The sequence below is a fragment of the Lipotes vexillifer genome, unplaced genomic scaffold (genome assembly GCF_000442215.2).
Source record: "Lipotes vexillifer unplaced genomic scaffold, Lipotes_vexillifer_v1.1 scaffold241, whole genome shotgun sequence".
Taxonomy (NCBI): Eukaryota; Metazoa; Chordata; class Mammalia; order Artiodactyla; family Lipotidae; genus Lipotes; species Lipotes vexillifer.
This window is the reverse complement of record NW_006784922.1, coordinates 6,358,525-6,385,911: the sequence shown is the minus strand read 5'-3', so window position 1 is coordinate 6,385,911 and position 27,387 is coordinate 6,358,525. Positions and strand designations below refer to the sequence as shown.

The window sequence follows — 27,387 nt, the reverse complement described above, 5'->3', positions numbered from 1 at the left end:
CGTTTAGGTATAGCTTTGTAACTGAGTTTTGGCCAATAGAAAATAGGCAGAGCATATACCACTTTCAGGCCCAACCCCCAAGAACCTCTCCAGTGGAATTCTCTACTCTCTCTGAGAAAAGACCTAGGAAAGGTGGAAGCCAAAAGAGAAAGAACATGGGCCCCTGACTGACCTCATGGAAAGCTGTCCAATCTAGACACACATAATGGAGAAATAAACTATTGTGATAAACTACTCCCATTTAAAGTTTTATGTTACACCAGTATATATGTCCTTAATTCATATATGTCCCATACATCCCCATTTTGTAGATGAAGTAATAGGTTCAGAGGTTAAGAACCTGCCCATTATTATATAGAGGTAAGTGAAGTCACTGGTATTCCCACAAAGCTCTGCCCTTATTTACAGTGTTATATAGCCTTACATCTATTTACTTAACCAAGTCCTACTTAGCTCAGTCATAGCTCCTCTTTAAAACTCTTTTGAGTCCAACTGCAGTAGCGTCAGCCTCCTCTGATCTCCAACAGAGCTTATTATTGGTATCATTTATTTTTAATTAATTCTATTATGCTTTGCTACATCTCAGGTCTTGAATCTGTATTTAAATTTGGTATAACTTTCCAACTGCATGTTTTATTTTCCCAACCATACTATTTGCTCTCTTAAAGAAAGGGTTTCTTGGTATCAGTTACACCCATAGAAAATGTCTCATATGTAGTATATACAGCAAATAAAATTTGCTGATTAAAAGAAATGAGATAGTAAGTTATCTACATCAGAAATAAGAACTTCCATCCTTGTCTAATAGTGTTTTCCTAAGAATGGCACATGTGAGGACTGTTCTTAACCCAACTAATTTACCCTGTAACACTGGATAAAACATAAACTCTCTGAGCGTATTTCCTCAGCTGGAAAAATGAAAGGGTTGGTGTAAATTAGTGGTTTTAAAACAGCACTCTAGGGAGCCCTAAGGGTTCCATAGAAGTGCCCTTAGGGGACTGCCCCAGACAACAAAGGTAGACCTACATGGCTTGGATTCCTGGGATCAGGAATCAGCTGTGCTTTTATTAATCTATATATTAAGTTTCCACATAACATTTCATTTGAGAAAAGAATTTTGCCGATTTAAAAAGAAAAAAAAAAAGCTGAAAACCTCTGGTCCAGATAATCTCTAAGATCCCTTTGAATCTAAACCTCTATGATTCTGTTTAGGGAAATTCATGCTAAGTACCAAATGCTTGGAAAGAAAAATAAGACATAATCAGAGCTGCTCTAACTTACAGATGAAGTTGGCAGCCACCTACATGAAATCAGCTAAAGAATGCAAAAAACAAAAAAGCAGACCTAGGGCTTCCCTGGTGGCGCAGTGGTTGAGAGTCCACCTGCCGATGCAGGGGACGCGGGTTCGTGCCCCGGTCCGCGAAGATCCCACATGCCGCGGAGCGGCTGGGCCCGTGAGCCATGGCCGCTAAGCCTGCGCGTCCGGAGCCTGTGCTCCGCAACGGGAGGGGCCACAACGGTGAGAGGCCCGCGTACCGCAAAAAGAAAAGAAAAGCAGACCTAGTCACTTCACATTATTTTCACCACTGTTTGCTTTACTTTTAGGATATTAGTCCCTAAATTAAATGCAAGTACTGACAGGAATAATATAATACGCCAGTAACAAACTCTAATACCTGATCATGAATTACTTTACCATCAACATTAACAAAGTAATAGCAAACTGAGCAAGGCTCCTGCAGAAAAGAGGGCGCATGCAGAAGAGAGGGCTTGTATAAGAAGTTTTGATAAGTGTCTAGAGTACTGCCCAGAAAGGAGAGAGCACTAAAGTCATGTAATGCTGGACTGTGGGAAGAAGATGTCAAAAGGTCCTCAGCAAAAAACTCAGGTTGCTGGAGAAAAATAGAGTCAGAAACTTGGTAAGTAAATAAAATCTCTAATTTCAAGAACGGAAAGGCCCTGGAAGAAAATCCAGAGTTAGGTACTCTGTAAAATGTTTACACTCATTATCTCATTTAATCTTAATAGCTCTATGAAGTAAGTACTACTATCAGGTCTACTTGGCAGATGAGAAGCCTACACTGAGCAAAGCTAAGTAACAAATTCACTCAACTATCTTTGGAGACTGGACTCTTAGCCACTATAATTCCCTTATCCTCTGAGTGTTGCTTCTTCTTCTTGTTTTTAACTTAATTAATTAATTTTGGCTGTGCTCGGTCTTCACTGCAGCGTGCAGGCCCTCTAGTTGCGGCACGTGGGCTTAGTTGCGGTATGTGGGATCTTAGCTCCCTGACCAGGGATCGAACTCAGGCCCCCTGCATTGGGAGCACAGAGTCTTAACTACTGGACCACCAGAGAAGTCCCCTGAGGGGTGCTTCTAACTTTGTCTATTCATTCATCAAGTATGTTTTGAGTGCCTATCACACTATCACATGGCAGGTACTGTTCTAGGTGGTGGGAATACAAAACTGAAAAAAACAAAGTTCTGGCTCTATCATGGAGCTTACATTTTGGTGGGAAGAGGTAGAAAAAAGTCATTCATTCATTATATAAATAAATAATCAGGTAGTAAGAAATGTCAAGAAGAAAAATAAAGCAGTAAGAGAACAGAAAGGTATCAGAGGACAGAGAGAATTATATCAACTATTTAGTATGGTCAGGAACATCCTCTATAATAAGGTGATATTTGAACAGAAACTTGAATAAAGTGAAGGAGTGTGCCAAACAGATATCTTGGGAAAGAGCAGATCAGACAGTGGGAATGGCAAATGCAGAGGCAACGGGGTAGGAGCATGCATGCAGTATTTGAGAGACAGCAAGGAGCTACTGTGGCTAAAGGGAGGGAAGGGGAAAATGATTATGAGATTAGAAAGGAGCTGGAGGCCAGATGATAGAGGACCTGAGTTAGGTGGGAGCCCCAGAAATCTGTGCATGCCTAGCAAGAGCCCTACTCCCACTTCCCTCAGCATCCCCACTCACCTCTACACTGTTGGCCTCTGGACCATCAGGATTAATCTCATCATGCCCCCTTGCCTTGTCATGCCAGTCCCTCCAAAATGCCCAAGGTCCATCCCCTGGATTCTACTCCCCATATGGTTAAGTACATCATGTTTTCTGATCCCATCTTCTACTTCCCCCTTCACCATTTAAAACACTTCTGCTGTACCCTCTCAAACTCAAGGTCAATTATATACAAAATCTCCTATACACTCAGCCTCATCTGTGTATGTTCACTTCATCTTGCTCAAACAAAAACCTGAATCTCCCTAGATAACATTCTTTCTTCCCTGTAATCTTCTGGAATGGTGGCTACTTTCTCTCCTACATATCTCCTATTGGACCTGGAGGTAGGGTTAAGAGTTCTTGTACTCATTGCCATTTCTAAACAATTATCCCTCTCTCCTCCAAAAAAAGAAAAAACCTTACCACCTTCAAATCCCATACCATCACCTTCTCCCCCTGCTAGCTGTAGTTATCTACTGACCTAAAGTCATTTTCCTCATTCCTCAAAGATCTTAGCTTCTGGGTCACTGTCACCCTCTGCAATACCACTCCTGAATAATTGTTGACTTCAGTATCTTCTTATATCATTGGTTCTTAAAATTTGTGTGTGTGCACATGCCCTGAATCCCTCTGAAGGTCTAGGCGTGAAGCCTGGGGACCACTTCTCAGAATAATATCTTAAATGCAAAAGAAATATATAGGATAATAAATAAAACCAATTATAATGAAATACAGTTATCAAAATATTTTTAAAATGTAATATAGCAATACATATGCCTTTTTGTAACACTTTAAATAAGAAGCTTTGCAATAGATCTAATAACTACCATAATTTCACAATAGTGATTAACATAAATAGTATTTTAAGGGACCTGCAAAAACTGTAACACGATATGAAAATATCATTTCTATCAAGACAAAGTTACAGGTACTGCTGTTACTTTACTGGCTTGTTACCTATATTGTTAACTGAAGGAAATGTTAAATTTCACTTAAGAATTAGTAAAGATAAAGATGAAATTTTCCCCATTCCAGTTAACAAACCCCCTGAATTCTATCCACAGACCCCAGCTTAAGAACTACTTACATAGATGGTCTCTTCAATCCCTGTGCTCTCACTTCCTTGGCTTCCTCTCCTTTGAATATCTTGTCCATCTTACCTTAGACTAGTCTTGCTTTAAATCCATCATCACAAATCTCAACTGTGTCCTTGATGCTTCATGGCAATTATACTGCATTTCTCTAGTTCATTCAGTATCCTGCTCTCTGGGATAAATATTTCATACTTTCTCCTCTCTACTTAATCCCCTAACACCTCACCTTTCCATCTTCCATTCCAATAGAAAACAGCACACAACCTCCTGCAAACTTCTACAACCACAAATACCAACCTACCTGCATCTCATGTCCATATGTTCTGTATTATTTCCTGTTATTATGGATGAACTGTCCATTCTCCTAGATAAGAACAATTATTCGATTTATGTAGATGATTTCATCCCTTCTCGCCTATCAAAGAATTCACTCCAGAAATTTCTCTTCTCTTTACACAATCATTCTCATTTTTATAAAACAAAATGATAAAGACTCCCACTTCTGCCTGCAGCAACTGATCATTTCTTGCTTTTCCAAAAGTCCTCAAAATAATTGTCTATATATTTACTCTTCTCCCATTCCTTCTTTTTTTTTTTTTTTTTTTTTTGTGGTGGTACGCGGGTCTCTCACTGTTGTGGCCTCTCCCGTTGCGGAGCACAGGCTCCGGACGCGCAGGCTCAGCGGCCATGGCTCACGGGCCCAGCTGCTCCGCGGCATGTGGGATCCTCCCGGACCGGGGCACGAACCCGTGTCCCCTGCATCGGCAGGCAGACTCTCAACCACTGCACCACCAGGGAAGCCCTCCCATTCCTTCTTAAACCTACTCGCATCAGGCTTTTGCCTCTTTTCCAAACCCCACTATGACTTCACCAAAACTGCTTTTGCCAAGGTCATCAATAACTTCTTCACTGATAAATTCAATGATTAGTTTTCAGTCATACTCTTATTTTGACTCAGCAGCATTTTTCCCTTGAAATACTTCCTTCTCTTAGCTTCTAGGATATTTGCCTGGTTTTCCTTCAACCTTCTTACTCCACTGTTCTTTGCTGTCCCCTCCACATCTTTCCAACCTCCCTAACCCCTTGGAGCACCTAAAGGCTCAGTCCTTAGACCTCTTATTTATTCTATGTATACTCTCCCTTAAGCAATTTCACATAATCTCCTGGCTTTAAATGTCATTTATATTTATATAGATGACCCCCAAAATAACTTCATAACTCACATCTCTCTCCTGAACTCCAGGCTTGGATACCCAGCATCCTATACAATATCTCAAGTTTAACATGTCTAACTGAAGTTATGATATATACCACCCCCCAACCTACTCCTCCTACAGCTTTTCCATCTCAGTTAATGTCTGAGTCTTTCTCATCTCATGTGATGGCTGCTATTTTCTTCTAGTTGCTCAGGCCCTAAGCTTGGAATCATCATTGATTCTATCCTGTGTCCTCTAAAACCTAACAACTGGCCCCCAAGTTTTCTTTCTAACCTCACCTTCCATTACTCTTCCTCTCTCTCACTTAGCTCTAGCCATGGTAGTCTTCTTGCTGTTCCTCAAACACTCTCAGATCAGACCTTTGTACTTGAAGATTTCCACCTGGAAATCTTATCCCTCAGATGTCAGTATTCCTTTCCTCATTACTTTTAAGGTTTTTACTCAATATTTTTTCTACATTAGAACTTATCAGTATCCAACATATTATGATTTTTATTTATTTATCTTATTGTGTATCTCCTCCACTAGAATGCAAGCTATACAATAACAAGGATTCTTGTTTTGTTCACTGTTGTACTCCTAGCACCTAGAACAGTGCCTGTTACATGGTAGGTACTTATAAGCACTTGGTGAATGGATGAATTAATAATGGAAAAAGTAGAGAAGCAACTATGAACATAATTAAATGAATAGAAAGTCTAATGGGGTCATTGGTCTTTTTTAACTAGGTTTATAGTCTTTAGTATCTTAGAAAGATAGAAGAAAATCATTTTTCATCAAATAAAAACAAAATATGAAGAAAGAAACAATGCAGGAAAGATCTGTTGAAAATTAGAAATATGACTGCTATAATTTTTAAATCAATTAAAGAAAAAGAAAGCAAAAGTGGGAAAATCTCATAGAACTTAGAACAGAAAAAAAAGGAAAAGAGAGATAAGAGAAGCAGAAAACCAATTACAGAATGGAGTGGTGAGGGACAAGGAGATAAAATCACTAAAGAAATATTTTTTTAAATTTCTCTAAGTTGAAGGAGGGTCTTTAAATTGAAATCACCCATCAAATACAAAATAGGGGTCAGGAAAGAAGACCCACAGCTTACCACATTATTTATAAAATTCTTGAAACAGGAAGGATAAGGAGAAAAGCACATCATTTTGAAAAAAAAATTTTAAAGGAAGAGGAAAAGAACAAGAAGCAGACTTCTATCTGCCACCCAAAATGTATCAATGCCAAATTTTTTTAGCTCTTTAAATCTTTTCCTAAGATATAAAACCACAGAGATAAATTTGATACCCCGTATTTCCCTTTTCCAATTCTACCATCCATGGTTCTGAAGGAAAACTATTTTTGAACCTAGAATTCTATATCCAACTAAATTATTAAGCAAACATGAGGGTAACATAAGGTCACTTTCAAATAGGCAAGGACTCAGAAATTTTACTTCTCAGGCACCTTTTCTGAGGTAATTACTTGAAGATGTTCTCCAACAAAACCAGGATGTAAACTCAGAAAGAAGAAGATGTGGAACTAACCTAGGAAAAAAGAAATCCCAAGATGAGAGAAGTGTAATAGCTCAAGAAATTAATTAACCCATACACTCCAAGAAAAATGCCTCCAAAGAAGAATGAAATATATTCCAAGCAATAGGTATAAGGACTAAGGAACTGGATGAAACTTATCTGTTGGTAAAGAAATCATTTTTTTTTCCTCAATAAGACAAAATAAAAGTAACTAGAAACTCCAGAAAAACAAAGCCTAAATAAGAAAGCCATGGTTCAAATATAAAGCAAACTAAAAAGTAACATTATTTTAAACAACTGATAGATTATAACATTAGGAATTTTTTCCTTTGAGTGGTGCAAGCATTGTAAAACTGAAACTATGGGTAAGTAAGTATGATTAGAAAACACTAATGATCTCTACATTGAAAACTATTTTATATAGAACAATTAAAAACAGAATTGATTAAAAGGGGCCTTAGAAAAGTGGGATTTTAGAAAAACTTGTTTACATATTCCATTTGATTAAAAATATAACATGATATAAAATAAGAATGAAGGCGAGGGTTACTAAAATTGGTGGGTAAAAGTGAGATGAAGAATAGGATATTTACATAGTATCTGCTCACAAAGTATGTGCTCACAAATTCCTTATTAGTTGCCAAGGGGAAATAGTAACTAGTGGACAAACCTGGCAGACCACACCTAGATCGAGCAACACTGTAAAGCAACTATACTCCAATAAAAATTAACAACAACAACAAAAAAAGTGAGTCAACATGGACCATGCAGTTTCAATAAGAAGCAAAGTAAAACAGGTGTTAACGAATAGAAATAAGAGAGAATAAGACACACAGAAAGTCTCAATGAGGATGAAAAATAGATGAATGACACTCTGCTATCCCCTTAAGTATAGAAAAGTTTCCAATTACAACCTTCTTCTCACTTTTGTCTCATCAACATCTTTCACCGTTTCATCAGTAGTCACTTATATCAGCAATTCTCAACTGTTTCCAGAATTAAATTCTCTTCTAAATTTCAGAGCTATACTTCCCAAAAGCCAACTAGACATCTTTAACCTTTATTTCTTCAGATTCTTCACATTTACTATACCAGAATCACTCTCTTCATCTTCCTTTCTAATCCAACATTCCACTACCATTCCCTTTCTCTGCTAGTAAGTTCATATAGTCTCATCAAAAAGAGAAACCTCAATCAACTTCAATTACTTTCTCTCCTTCATCCCACACCCAGTTCAATGATATTTCAATTTTTAAAAATATTATTAAATATCTACTGTGTACTATATGCCAGGGAATAAAAATTAATGACACAAATCCTATAAATTTTCTCACCAAAATGTGGTTCAAATTCTTTCTATCTTCTCCATTCCCAGTGCCATAGTCTTGCTAATAGGCCTTCATTATCTCCTACATGATCTAACTCATCTTCATATTTCCAATTGCTCCTCTTCCCTCAAATCTCACAATGGAATTAGTTTTTTTTCCCTAAATCTCAAATCTGTTCATTTCACCACCCTGCTAAAATTATCAATGGCATAATTAATGTTAATGCCAAATTTAAAGAGCTTGGTCTATGACTAGGAACAGTATTTTTCTATTGTACTTAACAGCAAATGTCATTTTAACATGTAAGAAGTTTTAAAACAGATTTATTTTGGATAATTTATCTTTATTCAAAAAGATAAATCTCTTTTGTATATAAAGTTTAACACTGCTTATAGAGAAAGAAGCTAGTGAGGAATGTATTCAATGTGTCTATTTTATAGGAATTAAACCCAAATATTAAAATCTAAGTAATCATTTTGACTTAATAGTTAAAGAAAATAGATAATCCGAGCAAATTCTTATATATACCTATAGTGAAAATTTTTCTCCACTGGGTGGTTCTTAAAACTCCTTCCAAATTTAGAACTATTTAAATCCAACTCTAATTATGTAGTTGTTTATACTTAAGTAAAAATGAGGATATGGATGTGATAGAGTAAGGAAGAAAAACAATTTCTGAAAATGTGAGTTGAGCATCAAAATGTGTGTACTCTTTTAAACAGATAAAGCTTTAATGAAACATCTATACTAGCCTGAACAGGATAAAAGCAGTAAAGGAAGCATGAACTAGAGGAAGTAGAAGTAGAAGAACATGCTTTGTTCTACAACCATTACTATGTGCCACCTTGAACTATGTATTTACCATTAGACTAGAATGGACCCAAATGCCCAGGCTAGAACCTATACTCTTGAAATCCAATTTCTAAGTAAAATAAGATTTATTATCAATTTTCAGATAAACATAGCGAAAATTATTTCATAAAGAGACATTGATATAAAAGATTTTCCTTCAAGAACTTATAAACATAAGTAGGTCATATGTAATTTTAAGCTATGTTGATTACCAGAGAAAGATAGCATAGAAAGAGACCTAAGGAGGCAATCCATGTCATGGTTTCCTGCCATAATATATACATACATACATACAATACCCTTAAGCTCCTCATAATGACTGAGTTTTTTTTATGCATTAAGGATATCCTATTTGAACAGAAAAATGTAACTCTAAAAGGAAACGTGAGGTTTCATTCATTCTTCTACTAATAATATGGGGTTTTAAAATTTGTTCTTACTTTGAAAAGTCAATGCAAACATTATGAAAAAGATTATCAAAAGCAAAGGCAGCAGAAATAACAAAAAATTTTAGAATGCTACCTTCCCTAGATAAACTGTATATATATATATATATATATATATATATATATATATATATATATACACACACACAAACATATATATATACACACATATATATATGTATATATATGTATATATTTTATTAATCTGAGGAAAGACATTTATATTGTGAATTTATTTTCCCATCAGAAATTAAAAATTATAACATCTACTTACCAACCCAACACAGTTGCTTAAAGCCACTTTAGTTGTACTATGTTGATCTTGCAAGTATCCTGTGTAATGACAGTTGTCTAAAAAATCATGTTTCCACTGGGGTCCATCTTTCCCCCAATATTCTACTGTAAAATGTTTGGACACAAAATCTGTGTTGAGAGTCAAGTTTAGGTGAAAGTGCTTGCCATAGGCTGATAGTTTAAAAAATAACTTAGATACTGCCTGTTGTGGATCGAAAGGGTCCATACTCCGTCTTCTCCTGGAGTGCTTATCATTCTTCACAGTAAAGCTGAGAAAAGCTCCATTTTGATCAACCCTTATTGGAATAGTTAGCTGGTAGTGTTCTAGATAAGTCAGGAATTCCTCTTTGTAATCACAAGGCAGAGAATCCAGAAAAAACACATGGAAGAAAAGAAAATTTAACAGAACAAAGAAGTAGCAGTATAAACAACAACTATATTGCTTAAAACTATGCATCATTATATGTGAGGTATGGACAAAAAATGTTATATTAAACAAAAATGAAAGAGTAGAAGTTTAAAATCTCAAAATGAATTAAGTTCCAAATATTCTATTCCTTAAAAAAATTCTAAAATTATTTTAAAGGCTGTTTTTCTTTTTTAAATCTAATTTTAAAGACATGAATTCTAAAAGCTAAATTCTACAGTAAATATAAATCTTTTATATTGAAACAAAAAACAGTGAAAAGTACACATGTGTAAAAGAACAGAATTTCATTCAGATAAAATATGTTTATGAAAGTTATCCAAAAGAGTTTATATAGAATCTCTACAGTCTTGTAGAATTTTTTTCTTTTTTTTTTTAAATTATCAGTCACAGTGTACAATATAGCAGCCACTTTGGAAAACGGTCTGGCAGTTCCTCAAAAAGTTAAACACGGAACTACCACCTGACCCAGCAATTCCACTCTTAGGTATTTTTACAAGAGAAATGAAAACGTACATCGACACAAAAACTTGTACATGAATGTTCATAGCAGCATTATTCATAATAGCCAAAAGGGGTAAATAACCCAAATGTCCATCAATTGACAAATGAATGAATGAATGAATAATATGTGGCATATTCATACAACAGATTATTCTACAACAGAAAGGAATGCAGTACTGATACATGGTATGACATGAATGCCTTCATAATCAAAGTTCATTATCTAATACTATAAAAACACTATGCTAAGTGAAAGGAACCACTCACATAGAATTCCACTTATATAAATATACAGAATAGGCAAATCTCTGCAGAGAGAAATAGGTTAGAGCTTGCCTAGGGCTGGGGGTAAGTTGGTTTGGAGGGAACTGGGGAGTGACTGTTAATGATTTCAGAGTTTCTTTTTTGGGTAATGAAAATGTTCTAAAATTGATTGTGATGATAGTTGTACAACTCTGTGAATATACTATAAACCACTGAATTGTATACTTTAAATGGGTGATTACATGGTATGTATACTATATCAAAATAAAGTTGTTTAAAAATTATCAGATTGACAAAAAATTCAGAGGACTATTGAATATATTTTCCTCACTTAGGTGTACTAAATATTACCAATCTACCTTCTTAACCACATCTTCCTTTAGCTAAGTTTATCACTAAGGTGGAACCAAATGTCTGCAAATTGCTTCACTGTCTACACATGAAGTTCATCCACAAATATAAACTCCCATGAAACCATGACCAAATGGAAAAAAATTGAAAAATAATATTTATTTCACTTTCCATAAATAAGAGTTCATAATAAATGCTATGGCTTTGTTGATCTACTTTGAGAGCCACAATTGGTACATATGGACTTCTAGATATATACATCAATCTATAATAGCCTTGAAAATCTGGCTCATCAGCAGCAAAAACATGAACTATACATTCATGGGAGGAGAATCCAAAAGGTATGCTTTCAATAATTCCATAAGAATTGGACTGGTCCATGGAAAACAAAATGACCTTCACCCCTGGGACCTCCGTTAAGATCTTTTCTATGATATGAAGTTCAATTTTACAGATTAAAATTATAGGGACCTATGGGTTAGAATTTGAAAAGTTGAACTTCTTATAACTCTTACTCTTTTATCTAGCTTTCAGCCCTTATATCAGAATTCTTAAGTTTGGAAACATATTTTTCCACTAAGGGTCCATATTAGAAGGATCTTATATCAGAATTTGTCTGCTTTCTTGCTCTTTTACAAGAAAAAACTTTGGATTCCTTTTAAACATGACCTTGCCTGTAAATACTGGCAATGAGTAACCCTATTAAAGTTTAGAATTCAGAAGAAGAGGCCTAGGTCTATCATCTTCTAAGAAAGACCAGTCAACTCTAAAATGCACTGGATATTAAATACTAGTAGGACAAGTTAAACAGACTCTTTTAGAGTCATTAACATTTATGAAACTAGCACTGAATTGACACAGTAGGCCTCCGCTCCTACCAGTATACATCCCAAAGAAAACGTTCATCCAAACTAAATATTCATAGTCTTTTCTTGTAAGATTAATAGCAACGTTTTTTTTGTCAGTTTCAAAAGCAGGAATCCTACCTTGAGAACTGTATGAAAGCCTGTGGTCACTATGAAATTCCGATGAAGCCATGACGAGGCTCAAAATCCAGGTCAACGTCTTCCACAAAATTTCCATAATTTAGAAAACTGGATGATTTTTTAGAGGGCTACCTATGTGCTAGAGAGTCAATACCATGCCAAAATCGAAGCATAACAATTTTATTTCTTTAATACTTCTTGCAGATTAGTTATTAGATATTCCACTGTTTAACGGGTATTTTTTTCCAACATCCCGTACTTTCTTCTGTATCTGGATTCATTTTCTCAGTCCAAAATGAAAAAGATAATGATGGTAAAATTTTCATAAGCAGAGCATTAGGCTGATTAGTCACTAAAGTATGGCCATTTTTTAACCTAGAAAAAAAAAATTTAAGTTAACTGAAAAATATTCTGAATGGACAGATCTATAATGTTGAATGCTTGCCAAAGGACATACTACAAAATAACATAATTAAATCAAACCATTGTTGTCCTTTATAGTTTAAATAAACATTCACAAGACTAAATACCAAATTAGAAACCTAAATGGTTAGCAGGATAATGCCAAAGCTACTTAATAATCAAAGAAGGAACCTGAAGAGGATTATAAAAATTCTTTTTAAAACTTTGAAGATAACAATGTATGGGTATAGTGACTAACCTTTTGATAAAATAAAAACTAGGCTGACTTTACAAAGTTAATTTTGTGAAAGTGATAAACAGTATGTGATTGCATTCTTTAACATGCTTTTCAGTACACTGCTGTCCAGAGATTGATTTGTTGCTTTATGAGGCACCTATCTTTTTTTTCTTACAGAGTAGATCTACAAAGACACAGTGGCATTAAGCAGCTGTCTGTGAAAACTCAGTAGCATAAACTAAACTTCTGAAAAGTTGAACCATATTTACTGTAACCCTTGACTTTATCTGGAAGTCTTTCATGACTCATAAAGCAACACATATGAGACAATTTAAACTATCTAGAATGAAACTGTAAAGAAAAGTAGTTCATTTTCTGAAAAGAATTTTTAAAAATTCAATTCAGGTATCACAACAGATTTCATGTCCTATCTCACGTACTTTTCTTTCGATTTACAACTTCAGAGTCCATGAATTCACATTTTATACAGAACACTGACATACTTGGCTACCTAATTTCCCAGCACATAGCACTTTAGAATAAGAAAATAACAAAGGGACTAGAAACTAGCTCAGTAAAAGCACAAACGTGACAAAAAAAGAGGAAAAACTACAAAGTAGTTTTAGAAGCCCAAGCAATACAGTTGGGGCTAGAGACAAATAGCCCTTATGTAGCTTAATAGTTCATATTGTATATTATGACTATGTTACAGCTGAATATATGATATTCAAAATACTATGCCTGAGTCAGGAATAAAAGGTTAAATTACTTTTAATAATGTAACTTATTGTTATGACAGAGAAGTACACAAAAGATACTAGATTTTCATCCCAAGACCCTAATACATGGGTTTATCATATAATAAATCCTTACATATTTGTTGATTGAAAAAAATGGATGAGTAAATGAATTAATTAATTAATAGTGATTAAAATAATATCAATTTAGGGATATTAAAGGATATTTAAGATTAACTGTAAACTTATTTGGAATACTTCATTCCCTATAGTGCTAGAAATATTGTTATTACAACATATAAAACAACCACAACCATTTAAAGTTCCTTACATCTGTGTCTACAAGTTATTAAACTGCTAAACCTTGGAAAAACTAATTTATTAATCAACAACTGTTGTTTTACAATGTTTTAAAAATGATGTTATAATAACATGGGGATAAGAAAAGATTAAGACACAATCTTTGCCCTTTAGGAGCTCATAATCTAAGGAACAAAGAAAAACTCAAGACAGGCTGATATATGACATAATAAATTTATAAAAGGTATTAGAGGAGATCAGATGAGGGAGATGACTTCTCAGTCTGATGGGTGAAGGAAAGGTTATGAAAAAAAGTAACATTTCAGATAGACTCTGGAAGATGAACAGAATTTCACAAGTCAAACTTCTGGGGGCAACCATTACAAATTAAAGAAACAGAGTCCACAAAGTCTAGATGGAAAGAAAAAAATGGAAAATATTATTAGTAATAATAGTAAGTTTGGTTCCTATGCAGAAGACTAACAGGTAATAATATCTAGAAAGGTAGTTTAAGGTCAGGTCCAAAAATAAAGAGAACTTTAAATACATGTTACTTCTTTTAATATTCACAGCAATCTTGTAAAGTAGGTATTATTGCCCCTGTGTCAGGAAGATGGCCCCAATTCAATGATCGTTCCTCCTAAAATCCATGCCCTTCTGTAACTCCCTTCCTTTGAGTAATTTGATCCTAACTAATATAATACCTCAAAGGTGAGGGGATGTCACTTCTATGATTAGATTACAAAAGATTCTGACTTCATCTTAACAGTAGACTCCCTTGTCAGGCTTTGATGAAACAAACTGCCATATGGAGAGGCTCACATGGCAAGGAACTGAGAGCAGCCTTCAGACAACCACTGGCTAGGAAATGAGGCCCTCAATGCAATAGCTTGCAAGAAACTAAATCCTGAATATGTGAGCTTAGAAGCATATGCCTCCCCAATCAAGTGTTCTGTGGTGACCTTAGTCCTTGCCAACCCCTTGACTGCAGCCTCGTGAGAGACTCTGAAGCACAAGATAGAGCTAAGCCATGCCCAGACTCCTGAACCACAGAAACTGTTAGTTAACAAATGTGTGTTGTTTTAAGCCACTAAGTTTATGGTGATATTTTTTGCACCAACTGATAACTAATACAGCTGCCAATTTACAGGTAAAGAAGTTGAAGCTCATAGTGGCCACATAGCTTGAAAACAGCAGAGCCCAGAGTCATACATAAGACTATCTGACTCTAAAGTCTAAATTCTTTCTATTATATCACGCTTCCATTTTAAGTCACTGTAACTTAAATATACAATAGCAGTTGCATACAACCAGTATCAAAATAGATATTCATAAATGATATGTTAATTAACATGAAATTTTAAGCAACTTGATACACAATAACTGTTTCATCTCAAAATTTCTTCTACAATGATTTAGGCAAAACAACAGGCAGTATATGTCTTTTCGCAGGCAAGAATCTATAAAGAGATTAAATCACACCGTCATTCAATAACAGCACAGTTGACCCTTGAACAACATATGAGCCAGGGGTACTGACCTTCTGCAAAAATCTGAATATTACCTACAGTTGGCCCTCTACACACATGGTTTCTCCATAATAGATTCAACCAATCAAGGATAGTGTATTACTGTAGTATTATTATTGAAAAAAATCCTTGCATATGTGGACTTGCAGTTCAAACCAGTGTTGTTCAAGGGTCAACGGTAAAGAAAATAATCCAGTTATCTTGATTCCCAACCTACTTATGTACAGTCTCCAGCTCCTTAACAGTTGCTTCATGAACATTTACTCTTCATTTTTTTTTTCAGATCACTTGAGTGTTTTGCATAAAAATGTCTGACATTAAGTGAGTCCCTCATACACTTTAATCTTCCTTTAAAGAGGAATATATAATTAACACATTCGAGTTAATTTCTAGTAGTGTTGACAGATTTGTACTGAATCACATTCATCCTTTTTTCCTATTTTCCTGGGCTCTGAAACTGACAAACTTACAATATAATTACCTGGGTTTAGGGAACAACTCTTTTTTTCCCCTTGAGAAATTTCCTGCTCTTCACAGTTTTTTAACCTCCACTCTTACCATTACTAGCACTGTCCTATAAACGCCCAAATTAAGTAAGCCAGTAGCCTTGAAAGAAAAGGTAGTATGTAACTACCTGGTCAAAAGTACACTAACATTTGATTTAAGGACCTGCAGTAAAAAGAGCACTGATGCATAATAGAAAGGGCAGGAGCTTTGAAGTTAAACAGACCAGAGCTACAGTCTTGGTTCCACCACTAGCTACAGTAGCTGGCATGTGGGCACTCAATAAATTGGAGTTTCTTTCTCCTTTCTCACTCCTTCCTTCCTTCCCCACATTTTTCAAGCCTCCAATGCCAGTGAGGAAACTTAACAATAAGTAAACGAGTGGGCTCAAGTTCAACTAAAATCAACAACTACCATATCTAACCACTCAGTTACCTACACAATAAAAATGAAAGGGTGAAACTACTTTCTGATACCTCCTGAAGAAGTTAATCTGGACATCATAAACAAATATGCATAGGTACTGACGTATCCAGATATAGTTTCCAAAATTCAGATTGATATTAAAATAGTACATAATTACCCAGAAATCATAATGCATTAACTCCTTACATTGCACAGCAGAAGCATTAAGCTGTGGAAAGCACAAAGGTTTTGAGTCCTGTCTTGACTACAGGTTACTTAACTTTTATAGATGAGAGATTTCCTAGATTACACATGATGTAAAGTGTTCACATACTTCATTTTAATGGTTAAACAAATATTAGTCCCCATCGCCTTGTTATCTGACTCATCACTTTTCAAAGGCCTTCCTTCAAAAATAGTTTCATGTTCCTCCTTCCCTTAAATGTGGAATGGTTGGATATGATGATGGAATCAATCAACTAGATTGTATTGTCTTTTAGAGCAAACAGTAAAGAATTTAAGTCATGGTAACTGGGCTTACAACTATTTTAAATTTGAAAACAGAATCAAAACTTTCACTTTACATTGATTTCACACAGGCGTTTTTCCCTAAGACAAATGCACCAACCAGTAGAGTTAAGGGATCATTTAACAGCTTCCATGGATCAAAGCTACACTAAGTAGAAATAAGATCAGACAACTTGCACTTTAGTGATTCCCTCAGTAGTCTGCCCTTGTTGAAGGGTACTTACTTGTCTTTTTCCTCTATCATCTTTACTTCCCACTCAAATGATCTAGGAGTAGCCAAGTAACAATTTCCTTTCATGAACTATCATTATGGAGCTAAAGAACATGTATAACATCCTTCTCGACTTCTTTCATTCATCTTAACTCTGGATATTTCTTTTAAAGCCGATTTCGTCTTCACAGAGGAAGCAACAATACTATGCTTCCTTCAGGTACTCAATTTTTATGTGTGAAAATTAACTTTTCATCTCATTTTCCATTTATTCACTCAACAAATATTTATTGTCACCTACCATACGCCAAGGCTTGAAGTACAAAAGTTTCCAGATCAGATATAAATTTTGCAAGATTGGTTTCCGAGGAAAGGTGCAGTTAGAACTTACTAACAAGAAAAGCAAATAAGCCAAAAGCAAAAATACAAAATATTATTCTACAAAAATCAAGGCCCAAATTACATATAGTCCCAAACTGTTTTTTTCCAGATGGCAAGTTAAATATACGTTATCCGTATTATAACTTCTCTCCTGAAAAACAGAAACACCTTTTTCTCTTGACGTTAGCTCAAAATGTTGATAATCAGCTATGCCCTTTGGTAGAACCAAGAGAGCTAACCACTTCTTCCACCTTTTACTCTTCCCCCACCAAATGTTCCAAAGAATGTGCTACTAACTCTCTTAGTATGTTAACTCTCTTTATTCTCTCACGAAAGTCACACATAGGGTAAGATTTGGCATAGAGGCCCATCCACTAGTAGTTACTAATGGTTGCCAAGGAAATGAAGAGGAAGTGGTAAGAGTAGACAAGAGTAGGAATTAATCTTACACGTATTGGCCCAGTCATGAAAAATATTAAAGTATTTCAGGTCTTGAGGGTAGAGGTTTTGCCCTTGAGAATCACAAAAATATTAATACCACAATACAGATTTCATTTGGCGCCATTTGTGAGAAATGAATGAAGTTGATTTGTTTGAAATCAACTTATTTGCCTCTATAGCTATTCCTTAAAAGCCCAAAACACCAATGATCACATATAAACACTAAATTAATATAAACCAGAACTGCAGCTACCACTTTGGTGAAACATAGGAAAACAATTATCTCTCAAAATTAATTTTCTCAATTTCAACTACACCAGTTTTATGTTACCTTTCTTTCTCCGTCATGAATTTTGAGAACTATCATTCACACATCTAAGTTTCAACATAAGCTAAAAAAAGGAAAGGAAAAAAAAATTGCCCAAGAAATTTGAACCTAAAGGAATATGTTGGAAATCACACTCCAGTGTGTTTTTAAAAGTTCCAAGCAATAGTTCAGTTTCCCCTTTCCTCCCTCGTTCTGCACACCCTCGCCCACCCACCCCCATCCCACTTCACCCAGACAGAGGGTAACAGTCTGAGCTGCCCTGGTTGAGTTGATCCTAAAGTTAACATTCAGCAGCCCATTTCCAGACAGCAGCGCTAAATCTATTTGGATAAAACGCGTGTGACCCAGACAGTTGGCATTTGGCCCAAACGCGTTGCACCGGCAGCTCAAATAAAAACAAGAGTAAGAAACTCACTCTCTTGTTCCCTCTCAGTGCGCTTTCTCACTCTCTTGCTCTCTTTGCCTCCAGTACAACAAGGAAAGAAATTACCAAAGACAGGAATTGTAGTACACATTATCTGAAGGCAGCTTTCCAATAAACCCTCCAGCACAAACCCCTCCCCAATCTCTGAACTTTGATCCCATATACCATATATACAGACATACCCGATATTCAAGGCTCCGGAGGGTTATGAGTCTAGCACGTCCCAAGTGGCCAAAAGTAAATCAAAAACACACATTTCCATCTCTTTGATTAGCCTATTAAGAGCTTAACATATCTAGAGCATCGGGACTATAGCTACCACATTAATTCTGCCCTCTGAGCCCAGGCATAAAATATGCACTTGTCTGACTACTTAAGACACTGACTTGAAACTATAAAATGCAGAAGGTTTTTCTTTAAGAAAACTGAAAATCAGATTAAAATACACATCATTATTACTTTCCCGATTACTATTTGGTGATTAAAGACCACAAAAATCATCATCAAGTCATACTTCACAAAACATGTCTATTTGTATAATAAACGTATATTTTTTTGCATCATAAAATATTTGCAAGACCCAGAATTCTCCAACCCCCGACTAGTCTGGAGTTAAAAGATTTCTATCTGTAAAATGAGTTCAGTCAAGCTCACTCATTGCCATTTAAAAAAAAAAAAAAAAGAAAAAAAAAGAAAAAAAAAACACACAGAAAAAAGTTTCCTACGCGTTATTCGGAAGACAAGCAAAGCACAAGTTTTAATTTAAAAAAAAAAAAAAAAGGTTTCATTGAATATTGTTAAGTCTTCCTTACCGTTTTCATCTTCAAATTCTGATAAAAAGTAAGTTTCAAACAATAGAGATTGCACTGGACGACTCACGTACTCCCTCTCCTCTTTTTTTTTTTCTGCCCCCCTTTGCAAAGCCACAGCAGTGAGTTAGTTATTCTGCAGCCAGAATAAAACCCTATAGTCTGGCTAACCCGGGCTTTAGAGAACGGACTTTCCGATTTGGCAGAAAAAGAGATGCCTTCAATACATCCAGGCTATCATCCTGAGATGCTGCCTTTGCAAACCCCCTTTCTCTCCCGCACCCCCTCCCTCCAAAAAAAAAGGGGGGGAAGAAAAAAAAGAAAGGAAGGAAGGGAAAAAAAAGACTTATTGGGGGTGGAAGTGGTGCCCTCTCTTCCTGGACAGCTTAGTGCCTTTGCTATGCAAATAACATGTGAAGAGCATCAAAAGGTATCAGGAGAAAAGAAGACAAGAGGAGCAGGAAGGGCAGCAAAGTTTTGTTGAAGTAGCCCTAGATCTCACTACCGGCCCCCAGCCAACTTGAATTGCAGCAGTAGAAAATTTTGGCAGCTTTTCCTCGGAGGCAGAGCACACTGACGTCAGTCTGCAGATGTGCCGGGCTGCGTCGGGTGCGCATGTGTCCTGGGTCGTCACGTGGAGGGGGAGGGGAGGTAGAGGTACAATCGGGGTAACCAACTACCAGCCATTCAGAAGGGTTTAGACAATGTCAACTTTTCCACCCTGTGAATGAGAGAAATTCTGGCCCTTCTAACCTCAATCCCCTTCCCCACTCCGCCTCTTTTCCTCCTCCTCCTCTAACCTCTTTTAGAAATTCTAGCCTGGTTTGTGATTAGTTGTTTCTTGGAAGAGGGAAGGGGGAGGGAGGATGAATGGCTTTAGATGAACTAATGTCACTGTTAAGATCTGTAGTGCCCTTCTCCGTGTATTTTTTTTTAAAGTCCACGCAACAATAATGTTAAAAGTTGCACATAAACAGTGTCTTTGAGGAAACTATAGTAAATTTCAATCAGTGGCAGATTTCAAGACTCGGTAGCTACATGTGCACAAAATGCTTTTTGTTTGTTTGTTTTCTAATATACCTCAACAAGTAAAATTGACACCAAAAGGGAAAGTAGACTAAAATAAACTAAGATCAGCACACTTTCCATCTGATTACTGACTTCAGGTTATGCGGGGCTTTAGAAGAAAAAAACAAAAAAAGTAGGAGAAGTGGGGAAGGGGGGGCGGGGGAAGAAAGAGAAGCTTGCATTATTTCCAGATGAGGGTGAGACTGGATGGTGTTTTAAAGTGCAACCGGGGAAAGCTACAAGTGGAGCGTATTTTTTTTTAATACAGTATATTGAATGAAACTTCAATGACTGCCCAAATGAAAATAAATCCTAAATCAGACCCCAAGGGTGGGGGGGGGGGCAGGAACCCTGCTACTGTCTCAAGATAAACAAACAAAACCTCAAAACTGGTTTTTCAAGCTTCCCAATCCCACCCCTCCCCCCCCAACTCCATACACACCAGCTGCCAGTCCATACTTTAAGGATAAAACACGGCTACTACGTAGCACTTTCACTTTCATTTGCTGGGAGAAAGCTACTAGCATTAAACTGTGGGGAAATGCCCAAATATATTTTCCATGCCCTAAGCAAGCAAACAAAGTCTGGCACACAAATCGGAAACAGGAAAAAATGTGAAAATAGCTCAGGACAAATGTTGCCTTTCAGCGGTGTAATCTGCTGCATCATTTATCTGCCTCTACGGTTGAGCGTAGGGTAGGGAGAGGTTTAAGAGTTTCCGGGGGGGGCGGGGGGAGGGGCTCGGAATTGACGCCTTGAAATTCCAGCAGTTAACGCCAAGTCAATTTCCGATGGCCAGAACCAGAAAGGGGAATTGGACCGGAGGGAAGGGGACAGGGAGGAGGACCTTTCTGAATACCAGCTCTTAAGTTTCAAGCTTCTGTTAACATTATTGCTCATTTGATTTTTTTTTTTCTTCCTACACCGGAGGTAGTAGGTGTAATTCTTCTGGTGAATACATGAATAGTTGGCTAAAAGAAGGCATGAATCAGACTGAGAACATCCAAGAATACAGTTATTTCCATTCTTTTTTGAGGACTGAAAGGGGAAAGCATCTGTCCACAGTCAATAGTCCTCACCTTGACCTTAATCTGTAGTATCTAGCTCAATTCTATTTAAAATGTAGAAATATGACCTGTGGTTGGAATTGACAGTTTTAAATAAAGGTGATTCACATGGAGAGATATGGATATAGATATATAGATATAGATATCTGCATTAAAATACACAAGATGGCTAATCTCATAGCAATAGTTGTAAATACTAAAAATAAGTGTGGGCACAGAGCTGGTTTAGCATCAAACCACCCTTTAAATAGTTGTTGAAACTTATCCTTAATTTTTCAAAAACTGGTAGTAGATAGACACAGCCAGCAGAGAAAACTAAAATTAAAGTGTGAGTAGTAATCATCTGTATATGCTGACTGAAAAGTTTTTACTCTCAACTAAGACAAACTACCTTAGGAAGTAGCAGCATTGGAAAGGAAAGGAGCTTATTCAATGAGAAGTGGACTTTGGCTAATTACTTATTCAAAGAGTGCCATCCTGCGTCTAAACAGAGTAATGAAAAATTTCCAAGAGATTCCTTTTCTCCAAATGACTAAATTAAGAAAAACTATGAGTAAGGGTGAAAAATTATCAGCATGAGAAATGATGAATTCTCAATTTAACTTTGTATGTGTGTATACATGTGTAAGTGTACATTTTCACTGCATTACAGAAAATTCAAACACATTCAAAAGTAGAAAAATAGTACAGTGAATCCCAATGTATCCATTATCCAGTTTCAATAAGTGTCAAACCAGACCAGTTTTTCCCCATTACTTGTTCCACCCCACTGGATTACCTTAAAGCCAATGTCAGATAACATTTTGTTGCATCCATTAAATATTTACCTGTATTTCTAAAATATAAGGACTAAAAAAATAACCACTACTATACCACTATGTCTCTTAAAACAATAATAATTCCTTAATTTTGTCAAATATTAGATTTCCTCAATTGCAAATAAAGGCTTAAAAGAACTATTTTTATTGGAATCAAGATCTATACATTGCATTAGGTTGATCTATCTCTTATGTCTTTAAAAACTTCTTATTGAAGTAGAATATTCATAAAGAAAAGTACATAAATATATAATTTGATGAAAAGTGTTGTGTAATGAATTTTCACAAACAGAACCTGCCCATGTATCCGTCTAACTCAATCTATTGGTTCCTCCTCATTTCTTATCTTGCAATACAAATGCTATATTAATATCTTGCCATCCTAATATTATATACAGCACTTCCGTTAGCATGGAAGTGTTTTAGTGCACTACACAGGCATCATTTCTTAATTGAATTATATGAAACAAATTTAAATCGAACCCTGAATGAATTTAAGTTGCAATAGAAATTCTTTGAAAAAAATTTCTTCCAGCTTTCCTTCTCATTCTCTGTTTAATTAAGAAATGAAGGGGGAGTGGGGGTGGGGGAGGGATGGACTGGGAGTTTGGGGTTTGGCAGATGCAGACTATTACATATAGAATGGATAAACAACCTGGTCCTACTGTTATAGCACAGGGAACTACATTCAACATCCTGTGATAAACCGTTATGGAAAAGAATAGAAAAAGAATGTATACAGTTAAAGCACTCACCTCTCAGTGGGAGACACCTTGGCTTTAAAATAAATTTTTAAATAAATTTAAAAAAGAAATGAAGATTATGGACAAAGTGGAGGTGATAGGAAACCCCCTACCTAAAAAAAGCTTTGCTATCAGTCTTTAGAAATCAAATTAAATATAAATGAATGAGCCCTTTCAGGAAATCAAAGATGGAATAAATGGAAATATGGGAGAGGAAGGAACTTGTATATATGTATGCCTGCATGCATGTGTTTATTTATTTCAGACACTGAAAAACAGAAAGAGACTGAGAGTCAAAGAATAGGGACTGAGGACATTTTACAGGTAAAAATAAACTTCTACCTTACAATTTTTAATATATTAGCATACACATTAAATTTAATTTTTTTTTAGTTAAAAACCAAGGCATGTCTTTTTTTTTTTTTTTTGCGGTACGCGGGCCTCTCACTGTTGTGGCCTCTCCCATTGCGGAGCACAGGCTCCGGACGCACAGGCTCAGCGGCCATGGCTCACGGGTCCAGCCGCTCTGCGGCATGTGGGATCTTCCCGGACCGGGGCATGAACCCACGTTCCTGCATCTGCAGGCGGACTCTCAACCACTGCACCACCAGGGAAGCCCTTTTTCTCTCTCTCTCTTTTTTTTTTTTCTTCAAGGCATGTCTTATAATTAGATTGTTCTCTTGTATTTTCAGAAAAAAATGAGATGAAGAATTCTGATTTTATGCTTGTTTGAAATTATTAAATTGGAGCAGGTGACCATCTCTAAAGATGATGAGTTTTGAATTTACCTCCCAGACACTAAAACCAGATTCAATACACAAAATATTTTATTCTTTCAATGAGACTGGATTTGAATTTGACATAGTTAAAATAAATATTTTCTAATCTTTTGAAAGACTATTATAGGGTTTCTTAAGTAATGTGCAAAGGCTCAAAGCATAAAGGAAAAGATTGATAAGTTTAAATTTATTAAATGAAAATTTTGAAAACATTAAAAAGTGAAAATATAAGCCAGAAAGTGGGAGAAAAATTTGTAACACATATATAACTGAATCATAATAAATATCAAGAATATTGAAGGAACTCTCACAAATCTATAAAGGACAGCCCCAAAAAAATAAAAAATAAGAAAATGGCATAAACAGGAGAGTTGCAGGAGAAAAAAACCTAATGACAAATAAATGAGAATGAAATGTTCAATCTTGCTAGCAATCACAGAAATGGAAATGTTTCTCTTTCATCAGAGTGGCAAAAATGTAAAAATTTGATAATATCAACTGTTTGGGAGGATTGGGCAAACGGAATGTCTAGTATATTGATTTTGGGGTTTTTTCCTTTCTTTTTTTTATTTATTTATTTTAATTTTTATTTTATACTGGAGTATAGTTGATTAACAATGTTGTGTTAGTTTCAAGTGTACAGCAAAGTGATTCAGTTATACATTTACATGTTATCTATTCTTTTTCCAAGTTCTTTTCCCATTTAGGTTATTACAGAATATTGAGCAGAGTGCCCTATGCTATACAGTAGGTCCTTGTTGGTTATCTATTTTAAATATAGCAGTGTGTACACGTCAATCCCAAACTCCCAATCTATCCCACCTCCCCACCCTTCCTCCCTGGTTAACTGTAAGTTCATCCTCTAAGTCTGTGAGTCCGTTTCTGTTTTGTAAATAAGTTCATTTGTATCATTTTTTTTTTTTTAGATTCTGCATATAAGTGATATCATATGATATTTGCCTTTCTCTGTCTGACTTAACTTCACTTAGTATGACTATCTCCACGTCCATCCATGTTGCTGCAAATAGCATTATTTCATTCTTTTTAATGGTTGAGTAATATTCCATTGTATATATATACCACATCTTCTTTATCCATTCATCTGTTGATGGACATTTAGGTTGCTTCCATGTCTTGGCTATTGAAAACAGTGCTGCAACGAACATTGGGGGTGCATGTATCCTTTTGAATTATAGTTTTCTTCATATATATGCCCAGTAGTGGGATTGCAGGATCATATGGTAGCTCTGTTTTTCGTTTTTTAAGGAACCTCCATACTGTTCTCCATAGTGGCTACACCAATTTACATTCCCACCAACAGTGTAGGAGGGTTCCCTTTTCTTGACACTCTCTCCAGCATTTATTGTTTGTAGACTTTTTGATGATGGTCATTCTGACTGGTGTGAGGTGATATCTAACATAGCGTTGATGGAAGTGTAAATTAAGTGCCAACACCACAAAGAACAAATTTAGCAATATCTAATACAGAGGAAGATGTGCATCTTTGACCCAGCTATTTCATTTTTAAATATATAACCTTACAAGATTCTTGCACATGAGAATCCCCATTAATAATTAAGGCAACACTATGTGTAGCAGTGAATAAATGGAAACAACCTAAATGATTATCAATAGGGGACAAAAAACAGCTGTGATCCATTTCTACAATGGAGTATTATTTGGCAGTTAAATGATGAACAAAATCCACACATGTCAACATGGGTAAATTATATAACAATTTGAAATGCTGCAATAGGATACATTATGATTCAAACTGGGATAGGCTGTATATAATGATAATTTATATAAAGTTTTAATTATAAATATTTTTAACACCAAATATATATCTCAAACTTACCAAAGTATGCAGAGGAAGAACATATGGTATCTTGATCATAGTCACCTGGCAGAGAAAGAGAAGAGGATGCAATTAAGGAGGAGTACAAAGTGAGAATCAACTAAATCTATAAAATATTGTTTGAAAAACAAAACAACCTGAATTATTATCATAAAATGTTAACACCTGCTAGTGCTTCCCTGGTGGCTCAGTGGTTGGGAATCCGCCTGCCAATGCAGGAGACACGGGTTTGAGCCCTCATCTAGGGGGGATCCTGCATGCCATGGAGCAACTAAGCCCATGTTCCACAACTGCTGAGCCTGTGCTCTAGAGCCTGCAAGCCACAACTACTGAGCCTACGTGCCACAACTACTGAAGACCACACTCCTAAATCCCGTGCTCTGCAACAAAAGAAGCCACTCAATGAGAAGCCTGCACACCACAACGAAGAGTAACTCCCGCTTGCCACAACTAGAGAAAGTGTACGCGCAGCAATGAAGACCCAATGCAGCCAAAAATGAAGAAAGGAAGGAAGGGAGGGAGGGAGGGAGAGAGGGGGGAGAGAGAGAGAGAAAGAAAAAAAGAAAGAGAGAAAGAAAGGAAGGAAGGAAGGAAGGAAGAAAGAAAGAAAAAGAAAGAAAGAGGATATCACTGGGCTAACAGCAAAGACCTTGATATGCCAATAGCCATTGCCTACTCTTTAGCATTGTGTGAAGGGCAAAGAAGTATAAAAATAAAAGGCAAGGTTCCTTCCCCCAATAAAGTTACAGACAAACTGCAATAAGTTACATAATTTAGTGACATATATTGTAAGTACTATGGGCTTCAAATAATAGAGAACTCAGTGAAGTCTAAATGATTTTTCGGACATCCATGTTGAGAAATCTTGTGGTCAATTTTGTAGTGCTTACTTGATCTTCCAACAACATTCAATTCAGTTGATCACTCCCAACCTCTGGAAATCCTAATGCCCAATGTATTAGGAGCTAGGGCTTTGGGGACGTGCTTAGGTCATGAGGGTAAAACCCTCATAAAAGGGATGAGTGTTCTTATAAAACAGACCATACAGAGATCCCTCAGCCCTTCCACCATATGAGGAGATAGCAAGAAGTCACTGGCTGTGATCCAGGAAGAAGGCCCTCACCTGACCATGTTGGCACCTTGATCTCAGACTTCCACCCTCCAGAAGGGTGAGAAATAAATGTCTTGTTTATAAGTTACCCAATTTGTGGTGTTTTCTTAAGGCAGCCAGAATGAACTAAGACGCTCTTTCTCCTTGCTTTTAAAAACATTTTCAAGATACTCATTCTCAAAAAACAAAGATATTTATTCTCTACTATGAAGTGTCTCTTAAGTCTTTTTACCAATGTAATTTTTAATTGGGATGAATGTCTTCTATTTGTTGATTTTGGGGCACTCTTTATATATCTCAGATTAGAGTTCTTTGTTGGTTATAGATACTGTAAATAATTTCTCCCATTTTATGGGTTGCCTTCCAACTCTCTCTCAAGGTGTTTTCCTTTTTTATAGACAGAAATTCTGAATTTTAATA

General features: G+C 36.0%; 1 protein-coding gene across 1 annotated transcript in view; it reads right to left on the bottom strand.

Moving 5' to 3' along the window:
- The window catches only part of ADAMTS6 (ADAM metallopeptidase with thrombospondin type 1 motif 6), a 281,449-nt gene extending 261,351 nt beyond the window's left edge, over nucleotides 1-20,098 (bottom strand). Inside the window, exons 1-3 of the mRNA XM_007457112.1 lie at nucleotides 19,527-20,098; nucleotides 12,287-12,661; nucleotides 9,735-10,099 (exon numbers count right to left, since the gene is read on the bottom strand). Coding sequence (XP_007457174.1) covers nucleotides 9,735-10,099; nucleotides 12,287-12,383 — 462 coding nt within the window. The 5' untranslated portion in view covers nucleotides 12,384-12,661; nucleotides 19,527-20,098. The remainder of the gene's footprint in view (nucleotides 1-9,734; nucleotides 10,100-12,286; nucleotides 12,662-19,526) is intronic.
- Nucleotides 20,099-27,387: the final 7,289 nt, after the last annotated feature.